The sequence below is a fragment of the Podarcis tiliguerta genome, assembly GCF_965153285.1.
Source record: "Podarcis tiliguerta genome assembly, chromosome: 5".
In the NCBI taxonomy this organism is placed as follows: domain Eukaryota; kingdom Metazoa; phylum Chordata; class Lepidosauria; order Squamata; family Lacertidae; genus Podarcis; species Podarcis tiliguerta.
In genome coordinates, this window is record NC_139538.1 from 90,530,901 (window position 1) to 90,549,474 (window position 18,574).

General features: G+C 40.8%; 1 protein-coding gene across 2 annotated transcripts in view; it reads right to left on the reverse strand.

Moving 5' to 3' along the window:
• Positions 1-18,574, reverse strand: part of UVSSA (UV stimulated scaffold protein A) — a 53,677-nt gene that overhangs the window by 31,259 nt on the left and 3,844 nt on the right. For both annotated transcript variants that reach the window (XM_083440767.1, XM_083440766.1), the window contains exons 5-6: positions 17,498-17,607; positions 15,549-15,677 (exon numbers count right to left, since the gene is read on the reverse strand). In XM_083440767.1, coding sequence (XP_083296893.1) covers positions 15,549-15,677; positions 17,498-17,607 — 239 coding nt within the window. The remainder of the gene's footprint in view (positions 1-15,548; positions 15,678-17,497; positions 17,608-18,574) is intronic.

The window sequence follows — 18,574 nt, forward strand, 5'->3', positions numbered from 1 at the left end:
ACAAATTCAGCACAATCAATGGATCAATACAAGTTCACAGTTTTGTATACACTTTGGTTCAAGCCCCACTAATACTTGATTAACAAAAACCTAGAGCTGCCTCCAAGTTTTCCCCTCCTTTCATCCTAGCAGCCAGGAGGCATCTGTCCTGTGGTGGGTTCACCTGATATCAGGTACTCCCTACAACTTATTTTCTGCAAACTATTACATAAATTTAAAAAATTAAAACATTGTGCGGTAGCACCTTAGAGACCAACTAAATTTGTTCTGGGTATAAGCTTTCGTGTGCATGCACACTTCTTCAGATACAGTGGTACCTCGCAAGACAAATGCCTCAGAAGACGAAAAACTCGCAAGACGAAAGAGTTTTTTGTTTTCTGAGTTGCTTCGCAAGACGGATTTCCCTATGGGCTTGCTTTGCAAGACGAAACGCCTTGCGCCTTTTTTTTTTAAACTGCCAATGCATTCCTATGGGAAACCGTCAATACACAGCGGTGCTTAGCAAGACAAAAAAACTTGCAGAATGAAAAAACTTGCAGAACGAATTAATTTCGTCTTGCGAGGCACCACTGTACTCTCTTATTACACAATAAGTGCAAATACAAAATGTGAAAGCTTTCCGAAAAGGCATAGGCATGTCTCTTGCTGTGCAGGAACTAAAGTCCAGGCACTCATTAAGAATTTACTGTATAGTTAACTTAGAGTACAACTCTATACATTTTTACTCAAAAGTAAGTCCCTTTGTGTTTAATGGAGCTTACTCTCAGGTAAATGGGTACAAGATTGGAGCTTTGACTTTCTTGTGAGGAAGGAGAAGAACTTCAATACTGGCAGTCCACCACGTTTAATGTCATTTTATAACAGAGAGGTATAAAAACCAAAAGTTAACACACTAAATTAAATTATTATCATTAAAATAAAATATATTTTACAACATTTTAAAACCCTGTTAATATAATTCAGTGATTTTGCTGCTGGGGCAGAAATTGGAAAGTGGCAGTAAGCTTTACTTTTTACTGAGCTATTAAGGAAAATACTAACTGTATGCTTTTCCTTACTACTTTACCTGTCAAGGTAAAAAAGTGAAACGCAGATAAATAAAACTTAAGCAATTTTAAAAATGAAAGCATGTCATTCTGCTTTCTACAGTCCCTCACCCCCAGTGGCAACAGGCCTAAAGTAACTCCTTAAGAATTCCCAGCCTCCATAGTACAGTCTTGCATGAAGAATATATACAAGAGGCATACTGTACATTGATTAAACTGAATTGGGGAAAAACGTAGCTGATAGGTAAATCTTATATCTACTAGTTATCACTTTGTGAACTTGCTGTGTCTCACTGGGAAACATCCAGTGCAAAAACAGAAAGAAACATACAGTAGTGCCTTTTAAGTCTCTAACCCAGAGAATTCTAAGAAATATGCAAGTTCAGGAATTGTGCAATTTAAAAAATATATAAAACTAGGGGCAGCCTCCCATCCTCTGCCAAGTCCCCACCTCTCCCTTTACACTTCACCTAACTCCACATTCCTTCATAGCTCCTTTGTATCCCTCAACCCATGACTTATTCCAACTTTTGCTGTCGTTTAAAACCTGCCTTCTCTTTTGCTCCCCCGCCCCCTAGTAAATAGTATGCTGCTAAACTCTCAGGCTAACATTCATGCCAACTGTTAGTCCTTAAATTGCAAGAGGAAGACGCGATTTCCCACTGCTGCAGGGTCTGAGACCACTGAGGCTGAACTACGATACCTAGTCAATGTGGGACTGCCCTTGAAGACTATTCAGGAACAACAGTTGGTTCCGAGGGTTGCTGCTGGGCTGCTGATAAGGGCCTGTTATTTCATCATTATTTGATATGCATTTACTCCCAGTAAGTTTCCAAGTCCATATCAAAGCTCGAGTTACCGCTTTTATCCTCTCCCTCCCCCCATTATTATTATTTTTTAAAAACCAACCAAAATTCTGACAATATAAACAGTTCAGTTATGTTTATTTGACTTACAGCATACAAGGAAAGCTAGAAATTGCACGTGGAAGCTTAAGCCCTTGCTCTGAGGCACAAATATGCCTTTGTAGACTTGGCTTACAGTTGTAGAGGACTCTTTACTTCTGTATCTAATAAAGGTAAAGGGACCCCTGACCATTAGGTCCAGTCGCGGACGACTGTGGGGTTGCGGTGCTCATCTCGCTTTACTGGCCGAGGGAGCCGGCGTTTGTCCGCAGACAGTTTTCCCGGGACGTGGCCAGCATGACTAAGCCGCTTCTGGCGAAACCAGAGCAGCACATGGAAATGCCGTTTACCTTCCCGCCGGAGCGGTATCTATTTATCTACTTGCACTTTGACGTGCTTTTGAACTGCTAGGTTGGCAGGAGCAGGGACCGAGCAACGGGAGCTCACCCCGTCGCGGGGATTCGAACCGCCGACCTTCTGATCAGCAAGCCTTAGGCTCTGTGGTTTAGACCACAGAGCCACCCACGTCCCTTCCGTATCTAATAAATGGTAGCAACTGATTGTGACTACTCTCTCTTCTGCATAGACTGTGGTGCAGAGTTACTTTTTCAGACAGCTATCTGCCATATTCCAGCTGTCCAGCCTAGGAATGCATCTAATTGCATTTACACTTACACCTACACACACACACACACACACACACACACCTACCTTTCATTTCCTACACTGGATCAAGCCCCTGAGCTGCTGTGTTACTCATGAACCAACAACTACCCACACTTTTATAAAACATACTGTGTTTTTAGAGAGAGAGAGATGAAGATTTTTGGGAAGTGGATGTTTGGAGACTTATATATAACAATAACTTAAGACAAAAAGTAAGGCGTGGTTTAACACTAGATTCAGAAGGCATTCTTTCCTGCTCTCTTTTAAACATTTTAACTTTTACCTGGTGATGAGAGAAAGGCCATTCACCTATAACAGTTATCAAAGTTTCTCCTAGCTTAACTAATTATAGGGTCGACATTAAACTCCAGTGCTGAGCACATTACTTTTTCCAAACTAGCTGAGACTATATATCGAGAGGTTAAATAAATTAGAAAATAGAACTCTGAGGGACATAATTACTAGCAATTCTTTTACAGGGAAATGTTGTTTTTTTTAAGTGTATTTCATAGGAAAAGTTTTAACTCAGAAGTATAAAAAACCCCTTTCAAACCAAAAGCAAAAACAGTCAAATTCTCCTTTATTAAAGACCACTGACAAGCAAAGCATCCATGTATGACAGAATACAAATAATTTAAATTGTGTATGGTTAGGGGGAATACGGCAGATGTCTTTTTTTAAGGTTGCCTGTTCTGTAATCGGTGGGCAAATGTGAAAAAGTCAACACAAGGTTTCTAAAGACGTTCCCAGATTTTATTTCACATGGACACACAGAGAAGCCCGGCTAAAGAGGCCTCAGTCAAATTCCTAGTGCAAGAACCTGATCGGAAACCAGAGGGGTCAACACTGCTGCACACTTGCTGGTTCCCAAACTTTGAGACCCTCGCAGAGCTCTGCTGAGAAGAGAAATAATAAGATGCAAAGTCACTTTGTTTAGGCACAATCCATGAGCAGTGCATTTAGGCACTATAGGAAGCATTAATCATAGGAAACTGTAATTTTTGTTATCAGTCCAACACTAATCAAAAGGGAAACCTGTCACTAGCACTGACCTGTGAAACGTCCCAATTATACTCTTTGGAAATGACAGGAGCACTTAACTTCCTCACTGAGTAAATGACGACAATCAATCACGTTTGAATAACAATGAGCCACGGAGCTGAAAATTATTTTTTGTATAGAATCTACCCAGGAATTTATGAAAGGTGAAAAGCAACCCAAGGTTTTAGGGCCATTATAGCTTTCAGCTAGTGCAGTGCATATCAAACACTAAACAGAATTTATGTGTTTTAATTTTCTAAAAGGTAGATGTGGACTTGGTGCTACAATGCATAACATATAATGCCAGGTTTTAAATATGAGGGTCATTTTCATAAAATATTATGCTTATTGTCTGCACCCTTGAATTCACTGAGGAATTTATTAAATTCATATTTCCTCTAAAAAATATTTAACTGCTTAGCTAACTATGAGAAATTAAGCCTCAGCTCCTAGATAGGAAAAGATTCGTTTTTGTATCATTTTAAAACAAGTCGCATTTTTCTTCATTTGTAAGTAAGCAAAGATAAGTGCTTAAAAGAGGCATGTGAAAGGAGGTAGTAATGAGCAAAGCTACTTTACTATTTCAGTTTGCAGTATCGCGTTCCCTTTCTTTCCATAAAAATCTGCTTACTTGATGCAAAATCCTGTACTGTGTAGCCAGAAAAACCTTATGCCTAGGATTCCACCCCTAAGCAGCAGGTTTGTGCAAACAAACACTCACAGGGCTTCAGTTTCCCCCTGCTAACTCACTGTACTTCAGCCAGCCCAGCGCTCCAGTTCTGACTCTCTCCACCGAAAGCACACACTTGGCAGCCACCCTTGAGGGCCAGTAAATCCTTAGCAATAGTCCCTTAAAAAGACCCCCAGCTCCATTAAGAAGCACTAAGTAATGAAGTAAGTAAAGCTCACACTCCATCCAGCTAAGATGAATGAGCAGGATTTAGCTGGTGCATCCCTTACAGTACAACAAACATGGCTGAAGCTCATCCAATGCACATCAGAATCCACATCCAGCTGTCAATTCCGCCAATCCACACAGCATTCTTTTCAAGAGGAAGTGCACCCCCACCTTGAGGCAACTAGTTAACACATAAATGCCTTTTTAAGAGCAACTACAGTGGTACCTCGGGTTACAGACGCTTCAGGTTATAGGCTCCGCTAACCCAAAAATAGTACCTCGGGTTAAGAGCTTTGCTTCAGGGTGAGAACAGAAATCGTGCTCCAGTGGTGCGGCACCTAGTTTTTGGAGGAGGAAAACAAGAAAAAAAAAATCTGAATCTCAGAAACCAGAACAGCAAGAGGGATTGCTGCGCAGTGAAAGCAGCAATCCCTCTTGCTGTTTTGGCTTCTGGGATAGCTGCGCAGCCTGCATTCGCTCCATAAGACGCACACACATTTCCCCTTACGTTTTAGGAGGGGGAAAGTGAGTCTTATAGAGCAAAAAATACAGTATGTAAAAGATTGCCACCTGAATTGGTTAGTCTTAATGGCGCTACACAAGATGGTTAACAAGGGGCCTAATAAATTTCTAGACTTATGGGGGCAATATTATGCCCCTTCCCTAGCTTATTAACTTTTTCTATAATGTGAAATAAAGTGGGGAGGTATTAAGTAGGGAGTACTGTGTATTAAGTGGGGAGTACTGTGTCCAGTTCTGGGCACCACAGTTCAAGAAGGACACTGACAAACTGGAACGTGTCCAGAGGAGGGCAACCAAAATGGTCAAAGGCCTGGAAACGATGCCTTATGAGGAACGGCTAAGGGAACTGGGCATGTTTAGCCTGGAGAAGAGGAGGTTAAGGGGTGATATGATAGCCATGTTCAAATATATAAAAGGATGTCACATAGAGGAGGGAGAAAGGTTGTTTTCTGCTGCTCCAGAGAAGCGGACACGGAGCAATGGATCCAAACTACAAGAAAGAAGATTCCACCTAAACATTAGGAAGAACTTCCTGACAGTAAGAGCTGTTCGACAGTGGAATTTGCTGCCAAGGAGTGTGGTGGAGTCCCCTTCTTTGGAGGTCTTTAAGCAGAGGCTTGACAACCATATGTCAGGAGTGCTCTGATGGTGTTTCCTGCTTGGCAGGGGGTTGGACTCGATGGCCCTTGTGGTCTCTTCCAACTCTATGATTCTAAGTACACTAGAACCTGGAACACCACGGTTAAAATCAGCTATGCCCCCGAGCACAGCTGAAACCAACCACCCCCTGATGGCAAACAGTGTCTCTCTCCCTTCCTAGTTCTTCCTCTGAAAATAGCTCCCTCATGAAGAGACTAGGGCTAGAGGGTCGAGCCTATGAGCAATCTTTTGATCAATGTGCAGTGGCCATATTGCCAGAGACACTGCATTTCTATATTCACTTTTCTTTCTACTGCAAATAACTGCTTCTGGAGCTGACTCTTGAAAAAACTGTATTATACAAGCAAAAGCAATGGCCAAGAATTCACAGATATGGTGAGGTGCATGTGTATATAACAAGAAGCTACAGCTAATTGCTCACTGCATCTGGGACCATTAACATTTTGTTGCCAGATTTCTTGTTCTGCCTTTCTGAACACTTTTCATTCCTTTCCCCCAGCCCGAGAAATCTCTTTCTTTCAGGTATGGCTATGTGGCAGGCTTGGTTTTCCTTCCTCTAACATGATGTAAGGCCTCCTCAGATAAGTGAACTCTAAACTTCATTTGTCTTTCAGCAGGCTTGATGACTATGAATTTAAAAACCCATTTTATCTTATAAACTAAAAATTAAATGTACTCAGCTGTGATGGTCATCATTGCATCTGCTATTTATATGCTAATACCCTCACTGGAAGATCTTGCAAATTATTCCACCTACCAATATTTCATGTGCATCTACTCACAGTCAACTAAATATTTTTTCCAAGAGGAGAGGGGGAATTTTTTTTGCCAAGGAATTAATACTTACTGCAGTGGAACCAATTTATATGGGCAACTTTATGTGAATGCATTTTGAATTCAGCCATGATGTAAAATATAGTCAAGTCATCTTAAATGAAGGAAAACTACAATTTGTGTAACCAAATCACGTAGTGTTCATTAGCAGAGTATAAAAGCCTTTTGGAATGACTGACAATATAGGGCAAAACAAGGTACCTTCCTGGAAATGAGATTTTTACAACTTCTACACCTGTTAAATCATAAATGTAAATGTCACATTAACCAATCTGTAAACAATTTGCTTTTCTCTTTCTTAAAACTGCAGTAAAACACTGGGCTAGGAATCCACTGTGAATTCAGAATACTACTTACTGCATTTGTATGCTGCTTTTCTTGTACAAAATTAAAAGACTGCTCTCTGAAAGAGCTCTTTATCTGCACAGCCAACCCCCAATTTGCACCTGGGTTGCATTCCGGGTCATTGCGCACAATAGCGAAACACCCATAAGCTAGTTCCACCTCCTTTTCCAGCCACTTCCAAGTTTCTGCGATGCACACGTGTGCAGTCGTGCATCAATTGGAGGCACGTATATCTGTTGTTGCCTGTAGTATATATCAACAATGTATGGAGAAGGGTGGTGATGGTGGCAGAACTTCCAGGTCGGCTTTATGGTACTAGAGCTTGTTCCTCTCGATGGGCAATCAGTGTCTGACCATTACAGTGGTACCTCCGGTTGCGGGTGGGATCCGTTCCGGACATCCAGCCGGATCCTGAGGTTTTCGCAACCGGAGAGACCACTTCTGCGCACATGGTAGTAGAGCGCTTCTGCACATGCGGCAAAAACCCGGAAATATACTTCTGGGTTTGCTGCTTACGTATCCTGAAGTTTACGTAACCGGAGGGCTACATAAGCTGTGGTACGACGGTATTTCCCGTTCCCCTTCCATTTCCTTCCCTATTAAGCCTATTAAGTAGCTCCAAATTTGTCCAACAAGATCCTGTTGGGAACAATTTTATTGCTTACTGAGATAAAGGAGTATTGTATGCACTACCTTGCTTAAACACAAAGCGCTAAAAAGTATTGTTACTCCTCCTCCTTTTTGCTATGAGTTAGTTCTATGGTGGGGTTCTAATTTTTATCAGACAAAAAAAAATATAGCTTTCTTGATCATCCATGTAACCAGGAAAAATGAGATTGTATCCAATTAAGTTCTACTCAAGAGAAGGCCCACTGAAATTAATGAACCTAAGTCAGTCATGCCCATTAATTTCAATAGGTCTATTTTGAGTAGGACTAGCATGGAAGACCGGGCACGATCCAGCAAAAAGTGACCCACCTATACCCATGTTGAGATGAGCAAGATGTTTAAGCAACATCCTGAAATTCTGTTTCACACAAATGTTGCTTTGCCTAATTATTTCCCTAGGCCTGTTATGTTGCATAAGTGTTTTGATTTGGCAAGCTTTAATTACCAACAACATCGTTTAAGTCAGAAAGAGAAGACTGCCCAGAACTGGAATGCAGGCAACTTTGGTTAATGTGAAACAGACAAGAGGCTGGTTTTGAGATCTGAGCTAGAAGGAGGATAGGAATGTTGGGACCTCTATAATGTACTTTAAATTATTCCCATAGTCAACCCCTGCCTTTTACTTCTATGAAAAAAAGTGTAGCAGTTGAGGACACCACTGTAATAAGCAAGATCTCTTCCCTCATCTCTAACAGGGAAAGAAGGGTGGTCTCCACTGAGAACATACCTGGACTGTTTCTTTAATCTATCCATCACAGAGACAAGCATCTTGCTAATTTTCTTTAAAAGTAGGCTGCTGTGGGAATCATCTGCTGTAAAAGGCAGTTAGGGCTAGGATCTGCACCCTGAATATTACCGTATTTTTTGCTCTAAAAGACTCACTTTTTCCCTCCTAAAAAGGGGAAATGTGTGTGCGTCTTATGGAGTGAATGCAGGCTGCGCAGCTATCCCAGAAGCCAGAACAGCAAGAGGGATTGCTGCTTTCACTGCGCAGCGATCCCTCTTGCTGTTCTGGCTTCTGAGATTCAGAATATTTTTTTTCTTGTTTTCCTCCTCCAAAAACTAGGTGCGTCTTGTGGTCTGGTGCGTATTATACAGCAAAAAATACGGTAGTTCCCTAAAATGGACCGCAAAGTTGAGCAGTGTAATGGGGCACTGTAAGTTCTCCCATCCACCCAACTTGATTCAGGTTGCCCAAGATGGCAACTCCTCCCTGGGCCAACACTCTCCTCACTGAAGAAAAACCACCTGCAGCCAAAAGAAAAAGGAGGGGGGGGGGCAGTCAAAATGAACCTGTTTCCTTCACAGAGGAGGAGCGTCTAGAGACTGTTAGGTAGAGAGAAACAGGTTTCAGCAGCGACCCAAGCAAGGAGGAAAGTCATCAGCCCCAGAAAGCTACAGACTGAGATGGCACCAAGATGCAAATCTCCCTCCTTTGGGAAAGAGAGCAAGACCACAAGGCAAAAGGGCAGTGGGAGCAAGACTCTAACCTAGGAATGAAGAAACTTCCATTCCTCCCCCTCCCAAATTAAAAAAAAATGCTTTATTTTTCTTGCCTTTGCCTACCCTCTAGTGGACAATGCCACAGTAACTCCAAGTTCTTTTATAGCCAAGGCTTATTTTTTTGGATTAAACAGCCTTTGCCTGCTGCCCCCCTTTCTCTGGAGAATGAGGGAAGACCACCCCTTGTTTTCCTCTTGCTGCATTATTAAATGCTGTGCACCACGGGCTTAAGAGTCAAACAAAGGCTAGCCCCCTGGAGCCAAGAGCCCAGCAGAGCCCTACAGAGCTATCTGTTCTGGCCCTTCCTATGACCTCTGACCCTTCAGAGGTAGCATGCTACGTGAAAAATGGGTGGAGAATGTCAGCAAAACCACACAACCAGTTCACGGAAACGAAGGTGCGAGGCACACCTAGAACCGTCCTCTACCACAAATGCAAACCCATCCACATGACGCAATTATTCACCGGTGAAATACAAGCCATGATGTGCTACAAGCAGGCAAATAATTCTAGTTCACTGATACAACACAGCCAAATCACAGGCTTCAAAAGAAGGTACCCACACATACAGACAGTCTAAACTTGCCAAGCGCTTTAGACAAGCTTTGAAGACAGACGCTTCTTAGGAACTACAAACCTGGGCAGAATGCCACCTTCACGCATCTATTTAGCTGTGCCACACTTTCTTCCAAGGAAAAGCTTTTATGCTCAGAACATCTTAAACCTCTTTCCAGTATGGATGTAGGCGAGTATTACTTACTAACCAAATACCCCTATATAATAAATAAATAATAATAATAATAATAATAATAATAATAATAATAATAATAATAATTTTTTATTTATACCCCGCCCTCCCCAGCCAAGGCCGAGCTCAGAGCGGCTTACAAGCAATAATAAAAACAAGATGAATGATTACAACTTAAAAACAAAAGTAAAATACAACATTAAAATAATAGAACATTAAAATATTAAAATGTAGCCTCATCGCAGGAGGAGAAGGAAAGGAAAAAAGAAAGAGAGGGAGGGAATCAAACTGGCTCCAAGCCAAAGGCCAGGCGGAACAACTCTGTCTTACAGGCCCTGCGGAAAGAAATCAGATCCTGCAGGGCCCTGGTCTCATGAGGCAAAGCATTCCACCAGGCTGGAGCCAGTTTTGAAAAGGCCCTGGCTCTGGTTGAAGCTAATCTAACTTCCTTAGGGCCCGGGACCACTAGGGTGTTGCTATTTATGGATCTTGAGGCTCTCCGTGGGGCATACCGGGAGAGGCGGTCCCGTAGGTACAAGGGTCCTAGGCCGTGAAGGGCTTTAAAGGTCAAAAGCAGCACCTTAAATCTGACCCTGTACTCCACCGGGAGCCAGTGCAGCTGGAAAAGCACTGGGTGAATATGCTCCCATGGCAGAGACCCTGTGAGGAGCCTCACTGCAGCATTCTGCACCCACTGGAGTTTCTGGGACAGCTTCAAGGGCAGCCCCGCGTAGAGCGAATTACAGTAGTCAAGCCTGGAGGTGACCGTCGCATGGATCACTGTGGCCAGGTTGGGGCGGGAAAGGTAAGGGACCAACTGCTATGTGATTCCACGCAGCTACATAGCAGTGAAATTGTATTTCACCTGGCCATTCTAGAGTCAGGGTGGCATAATGGTTAGAGTGTTGGACTAGGACCTGGGAGACCAGGGTTCAAATCATGAAACTCACCGGGTGACCTTGGGCCAGTCACCATCTCTTAGACTAACCTACCTCACAGGATTGCTGTAGGGATAAAATGGGGAGAACCACCTTGAGCTCCTTGGAAGAAGAGGTGGTATATAAATATAAATATAAATATAAATAATAATGATAATGATTCCATAGCAATGATATAAAGCCTGATCTGCAATCTAGCAAGCCAGATTTTAATAGAATAAAAGCATCACTTATTTTCAGCATATAACAGAAAACTGGCCTATAAAAGCAATATTCAAAGCATCTTACAAAAGATAAACAAAAAAATCTTAAAAAAGAGTAAACAAAAAGACCATTTTTTCTCTGGGAATTATAATAATGCTATTATTCCTCTGCTGTACCTGATGCAATATGCTAGCAAGTTACATGGTGCCTTCAGAACCATGTAGTAAAAAAAATAAAAAAAAATGCTTCGAAATCTGAGACAAATCCTAGAAATCTTAGTTTTATGCATGTTTTGTGGGGGAAGGACTGTAATTTATCCATATGAGTATCACAAAATAAGTGAGGGGTGACTATTAAGGGATATACTTTTGCCAAATTATTAAGTGACACAATCTCATTTCTAATCACCCCTAGACAATTCCCCCCCCCCATGTATTAAAATGCCTTTTAATCTCATTTCCACCCCTGATTGCACTCATTCTTGTACCATCTTATTTCTGACCTGTACTGTACTAAGACTGCCAATATTCCTTAGAGCCAGTTTGCACATTACACTGGAGCGGGGAGAAGAGAAGTCTCACTGGTTCACCCTTTGCCTTGCTCCACCTTTGCTGGGACTGATGAGGACAGCTGGACTAGCCACACCTGCACTGAAAGCATCTTTGAAATTTAGAGATCACATTTCACCCCAAGGTCAGAGAAAGAGCTGCCCAAGAACCCTGAAATTCTCATGTTATAGCCTATGTTATGCAGAGAATTCGCAGAAAATAGGTGGCACCCCTTTTATGTACTAAACCAACAGCAACCAGTTTGGTCAAATGAACATTAACTGATACCTTGACCAGGGAAAAAGTTGCCATTTCCCCTAAGTTTATACTACATGTGTGAGTGGATATGGAGGAAAAATGTAAAAATATGCATTTCTTTGCAGATCTTTCATGCAACATTAAAACATAGTTTAATAAACTACAGGTAATAAACCATTGGTGGAATTCAACATCCACTCTACTGAATGTTCCATCTGCATGCATGTCAGCTTGCCAGACGAAACAAATCTTCCGCTTTTGCCAATTGGCAGATTAATATTCCACAGTCTTTTAAATGAGGCTGTGGGAAGGGGGGGGGGGTCATTGCTTTGTTTTAATTATTTACTTGTGTTTTTATGTTGCATTTTGTTTTTATGTTGCATGTTGAGAACCACCCTGAGACCTTTCGATGAAGGGTGGTATATAAATTTAAATAACAACAACAATTATAATTTCAGGGGGCACAGTCAGCACACAGCGAGGGGGAGCTTCTGAATATGGGTTTTTCTGGATGAACCCACCACATGTTTAACATATGTGTACACCAGGTCAGTTCCATGTGACAGCTTTTTATGTGTGCCTTCATTTGTAAACTATTCTTCAGCTCTTATTTACAGAATTTGTGAATTATCAATGCTTCACAATGCAATTTTTGATAAGAAGATTACTCTTAACAATATCCTTCATAAAACTAAAGCAGGGGAAGAGAAATACTGCTATTTTTATTTTAAGCTACAAAAGCCGATTTCGTGTTTTTAAGCACTGGAAATGAATTAGATGACAAGTAAGCATAACTACCGAGAAATGTAGCACAGGTAAAAAATACTAGGCAGTTATGAGATATTTTGAGGACGCGGGTGGGTTAAACCACAGAGCCTAGGGCTTGCCGATCGGAAGGTTGGCGGTTCGAATCCCCGCGATCGGTGAGCTCCCGTTGCTCGGTCCCTGCTTCTGCCAACCTAGCACTTCGAAAACATGTCAAAGTGCAAGTAGATAAATAGGTACCGCTCTGGCGGGAAGGTAAATGGCATTTCTGTGCACTGCTCTGGTTTGCCAGAAGCGGCTTAGTCATGCTGGCCACATGACCCGGAAGCTGTACGCCGGCTCCCTCGGCCAATAAAGCGAGATGAGCGCCGCAACCCCAGAGTCGGCCATGACTGGACCTAATGGTCAGGGGTCCCTTTACCTTTACTTTATGATATATTTTGCATTTAACACTTTAGCCTTATGAAGATCTTTGGGAAAAGATTCATGCCATACATACAGATAAAAACATTAGTTAAGAACGGCTAATTTAAGGTACTGTCTATAAATGAGTGCATTTCCAATTTAAATATTGATGGGAGCTATAATATTCTATTCACCACCAACAAACACATTCAAACCATGTGGGCAGAAGCAGCTCCCAGCATGCTGGATGTGCTCCCTCTACTGGCCACCTGAAATAATTTTAGCTACATCTTCAACCTAAAAAATATTCAGATAGAAGTTGCATTGATTTCAGCAGGATCTACTGCCAAATTAGGTGTGCTCTGAATCAGAGCCTTAGAAGCAAACAAAAACAAAAATCCAGTCCCCAGAAAAATTAAGAGAGAGAAAAAAAGCACAATGTAGCTTTGGGGTGGGGGTGGGGGAAGGATTCAAGTCTAATTTAAAACATCTTCAAATATACAGCTCTCAGCAAATGCTAATAGTTATTTTCACTAAAAGAGTATATGAATTCAAGTGCTATGCCAGTGTTCACATATGCCCAGATAGAAACTTGAAATCTTGTGCTGGCCTGACCTGATCATCCTTTGCAGAATCTTATTGTATATGAGTCTAAGGGCCTAGAGCCAACACAGTTTTGGCATATGCAGTGCCAATTTAAAAAGATAGGTAAGGTTCAATTCCGACATTTCAACAGATAATGGTTAAGAAAACTTAACCATGGCTTAGCATAGGGCCCAAATTGACAACCTATAATTATGAGCATTTCTTCATCTGCCATGACATTTTACCACCCAAAGTGCCTGGGGTGGTGCGGCCAGATGGGCGGGGTAGAAGTAATAAATTATTATTATTATTATTATTATTATTATTATTACTACTACTACTACTATTATTTAATTTAAAGTTTTTTATTTATACAACTAGAAAAACAAACAAACAAAAAACACAAATACCAAATTATAATTACAAAAATAACCATAGACACATAATATTCTTAGCAAACAATAAAACATCTATTGGTCTTAACACTAAAGACCCAACCTCCCGTCTATTCCATACTTCAAATTCATATTACTTATTGCCAATACACTTTTTTTTTTAATAATTAAACTTATTCTCATTAAATCTAATTTCTTATACCTACCTTACAACTATTACTGAAGTTCCTCGAATGCTGCAACAGAATTTCAACTACTATATTTATTTTTCAGATATTCTTTAAAAACCTCCCATTTAGAAACAAATTCCTGTTTTGATTTATTCTTTATTTTTTCTGATAAACCATCTAATTCAGCATATTCTGTCAGCTTTTGGATCCAATCTTGAATAGAGGGGATTTCATTACTCTTCCATTTTGCTGCGATCAAAACTCTTATTATTATTATTATTACTACTACTACTACTATTACTGAGACCTTTGTGAATCCTGAACTTAGTGCTCTGTTTACAACATACGGACTTGTCAACTGATCTCTGTGGCATCACTGTAAGGGCAACCCCTTCATTCTGCAGTTGTGAAGAGGGGTTCCTCAGTCAAATTCCCTTTTGCTGGAGACTCAAATGTCTGAACATTTTTTGGGTAGATCATAACTTCTTTCATAAGCCAGTGAGAACTTAGTGCTTTCTATGTTTTCTTAAGAGGCGTTTACACAGTACCTCTCTATGCGTATGCCATACAGGTGGGGAGAGGGAAGTAGGACTACAGTGCTGGACCCCCCCCCCCATACACACATGTTCAGGATGTAAGCTCATAGGCTCTCCTTTCCTATGTCTTGCCTAATCTGTGTTACTCAGAACTGACTTAAAATTTATTTTAGACATAGAGTACTAGTGTGTCAACGGCTCCTCAATTTTAGGACCAAGCTCAATTGGTCCTAAATTGGCTGATCATAGCCCTCTTTAGGCATTGCGGCCCCTCATATAATGACCGGTAGAGTGTGGGTACGAAAATGTGGAAGCAAAAGTAGAGGTTATTAAAATGTAGTTTTAATAATCATGGAACATTATTCTTTAAGAGTTCACACTATGGGAAAACCACCACAAAAAGACTAACTATACTGCGTGTTGACTAGGACTTATGCATGGCTGATTTTATGATATGTGAAAGTACCCAATACAGCAGCTTTAGGGGACAAGTGAAATCAGTTACCCCAAGAAAAGCAATTTGATAAAAAGATGAGACCACTTTGATTTTTCTACGGCAATCTCTCACCCCATCTCAGTTACCACTGTGTTCAGTATATATTGCGTTAAAAGCTTAATTACTGTATTACTACTGTGCATGAATGCTTCATTCATAGATTTTAAAAAACGATTTGCATGTTAAATTTATAATCCCACCTTTTATTGCAGCGTGATTCTAGGATGAGTTACAAACAGTTCAAGACAATGAAAGATCCTGGTCTCTAGAAAGGCCCCCCCCCCCCCCCGCATAACCAAGGTATATATACAAGACTACGATATGCCCTATTGAGGCCATATTGTGACATTATGTTCTAAATTCAGGTCACGTATTCCTCAAACTATACCAGAAATATTTAACTTAACTCACCATTGTCATCTTCCTGTCTTTAAAACCAATATTCATTTCCTTACATTTCTCTGTGGCACGCTCCAATTTGCTTTTAAGATCAATGGCTTGTCTTAGATGTTCATCATTTATTCCAGCCCTTGTGAACAACTAAAAAATAAAAACCGCAACATTAGCTGACTTGGCATTCAAATACATGCCAAGATTTCATGCACATTTGGCATGCCATGGGAATTTGTAATACAGATAACTCGCAGCTTATGCACATTTAATTTGTGTGCCATTCAGCTTCACACACCGCTGGTTAATAAAAAGTAAAGGTAGCCGCCACCAAACTCATATTAGGGAAATACATTTATTAGGTGAGATGGTAAATAAAGTAGGATCTGGTTGTTTATAATGTTGTGAGCTTAGATGAAAATATTGGCGGAATGCTCATCCAATGTGCAGATGACTCCTAACTGGGAGGGGTAGCTAATGCTGCAGAAGACAAAACTGGGGTTCAAGATGACCTTAACTGATTGGAGAACCTTGGCCCGAACTCACAAAATGAATTTCCATAGGGACAAATGTAAGGTTCTGCACTTAGGCAGGAAGAACCGGCTGCAGAAATATAGGATGGGGGACACCTGGTTTGCCAGTAGTACGTGTGAAAAGGATCTAGGGGTCTTAATAGACCACAAGCTGAACGTAAGTCAACAGTGTGATGCAGCAGGGGGAAAGCTAATGTTATTCTAGGCTGCATCAACAGACATCTAGTGTCCAAGTCAAGGGAAGTAATAGTACCACTCTATTCTGCTTTGGTCAAACCACACCTGGAGTCCTGTGTCCAGTGCTGGGCACCACAATTTAATAAGGATATTGACAAGTCTGAACATGTGCAGAAGAGAGTGATCAAGATGATAAAGAGTCTGGAAACTAAGTCTTATGAGGAACAGTTGAGGAAGTTGCCGAGACTGAGACGTGATATAACAGCCACCTTCAAATATCTAAAGTGCTGCAGATGAAAAAGCAAACCAATGTCTTCAAGTTACAAGAAATGAGATTCCAGTTAAACATTAGGAAGTACTTTATGACAGTAAGAGCTGTTCACCAGTGGAGCAGACTCCCACAAGAGGTTGTGTATTCTCCTTCATTGGAGGTTTTTTATGCAGAGGTTAGATGGCCATATGTCATCTATGCTTTAGTTGGGATTCTTGGATTGCACGGGGTTGGACTAAATGACCCCGGAGGTCTCTTCCAACTCTGCAGTTCTGATTCTATGTAATGCCAGTCCTCCAACAGTGATTTCCAAAGCAGAAGTATTCTGATATCAAGAATTTTTAGAAAGGAAAGGCTTACCTAAGATTAACTATATTACAAGCATCCTGGAAACCACCCAAACCCTATTCTCTTCAATCAAAATACAACAGAGTAGGAGCCAAGTAACTCTGTCTTACCACCAGTGCTTACTTTTCCCAATCCAAAAGAACAATGACTGGCTAGATTTTCCTGTTGCATCTGATTAAGATCCTAGTACCAAGGATTACAATAAATGTCTATTTTCTGCCTTAACTAGCATTACTGTACTTGTCAGGGAAACTATAACGCTGACTGCACCATTAAGAAAGCACACACACACAGAATCTTCTCTTCACTAGGTTAACTTTTTGAATAGGAATTTATGAAAGCTTTTTAAAGCGTGAGATTATGAAAGTTTCGGTTGAAATCAGAGGAGATGGAAATAAAGGAATGTGTGACACCTCCCTCAAATACTGAACACAGCTCAGAAATAAAACATCAGTATAAGTTTGCAAGGCTCCAAGTTCACAAAAAACAATGCTAAATGTGCTTTCAATTCAAGAATGCTGAAGTTAGTGTAGAGCCCAGGGGAACTAAAACACCTAGTGAGCGTATTAGCATTTTGTCACACAGAAAATAAACAAAATACAGAATTTATTTTTATTCTCAATGGAAGAGTTTTTCCTCACCTGAATCCATGACTGTACAGAAGGCATGAATTTGTTTCTGATGAGCTTATAAGCGTCTGTAGCGTTATTTATTATAGCTGTATTGTCTTCATTCTCCTGCAATTTCACATCTAGCAGGGGGAAAACAGACAATGAGCAAATGCATATCAGATTCACAGAATGTTTTGGTACAGTATTAATTTATTAATTTATTTACTTATTTATTACATTTATATCTCACCTATCCTCTAACCTCAAAGTGGCATATATGGTTCTCTTCTCTTAGCAGCCTCCAACTTAGTAGGTTCGCCTAAAAGCAATAGGATATTTCTCCACACAATCTCTCCGCCCACCAATCTGGTTTTATAATTCAGTGGCTGCCACCACAAGAGTTTGGTGAGTAACTAGACGCTTAAATAACTATTAGTAGTACTAATGCATCACCTTCCACACATTTCTCAAGGCAATGTACAAAGTACAGTAAACAACAAAAAACAACAAAGAAAACAGCAGCAGCAATTTTTTTAAAAAGCAATACGAAGTAGACACTCATGCTATGGTGCTATGCTATGACCTATTCTGCTATGACTAGACACTTGAAATAAGGAAGATACTGAAAAACAGTAGAAAAAAGGCTGAATGATCTCTTGATAGGTCTTAATTTGAAATCTGTGACCTCCAACCTTTTTTTCAAGCCCTACTCGCAAAAATCAAAGAGTCAGAGGAAAGCAGGCCAGGAGAAATATATTTTCCACCCAGGAACGGCAACACGCAGTGGTACCTCTAGATACGAACGGGATCTGTTCCGGAGCCCTGTTCGCATCCTGAAGTAAATGTAACACGCATCTGTGTGTGTCACGTTTCCGCGCATGACGTCATTTTGAGCGTCTATGCATGCGCAAGCGGTGAAACCCGGACGTAACGCGCTCCGTTACTTCCGGGTCGCCGCAGAGCGCAACCCAAAAATACTTAACTTGAAGCTACTTCAACCTGAGGTATGACTGTACTTATAACAGATTCTAAATACTTGGTTATTAGCTGACAAGTGAAGATGATCATTTAAACTTTAATTAAAAGCAGTGTATTGTAATTAATGAT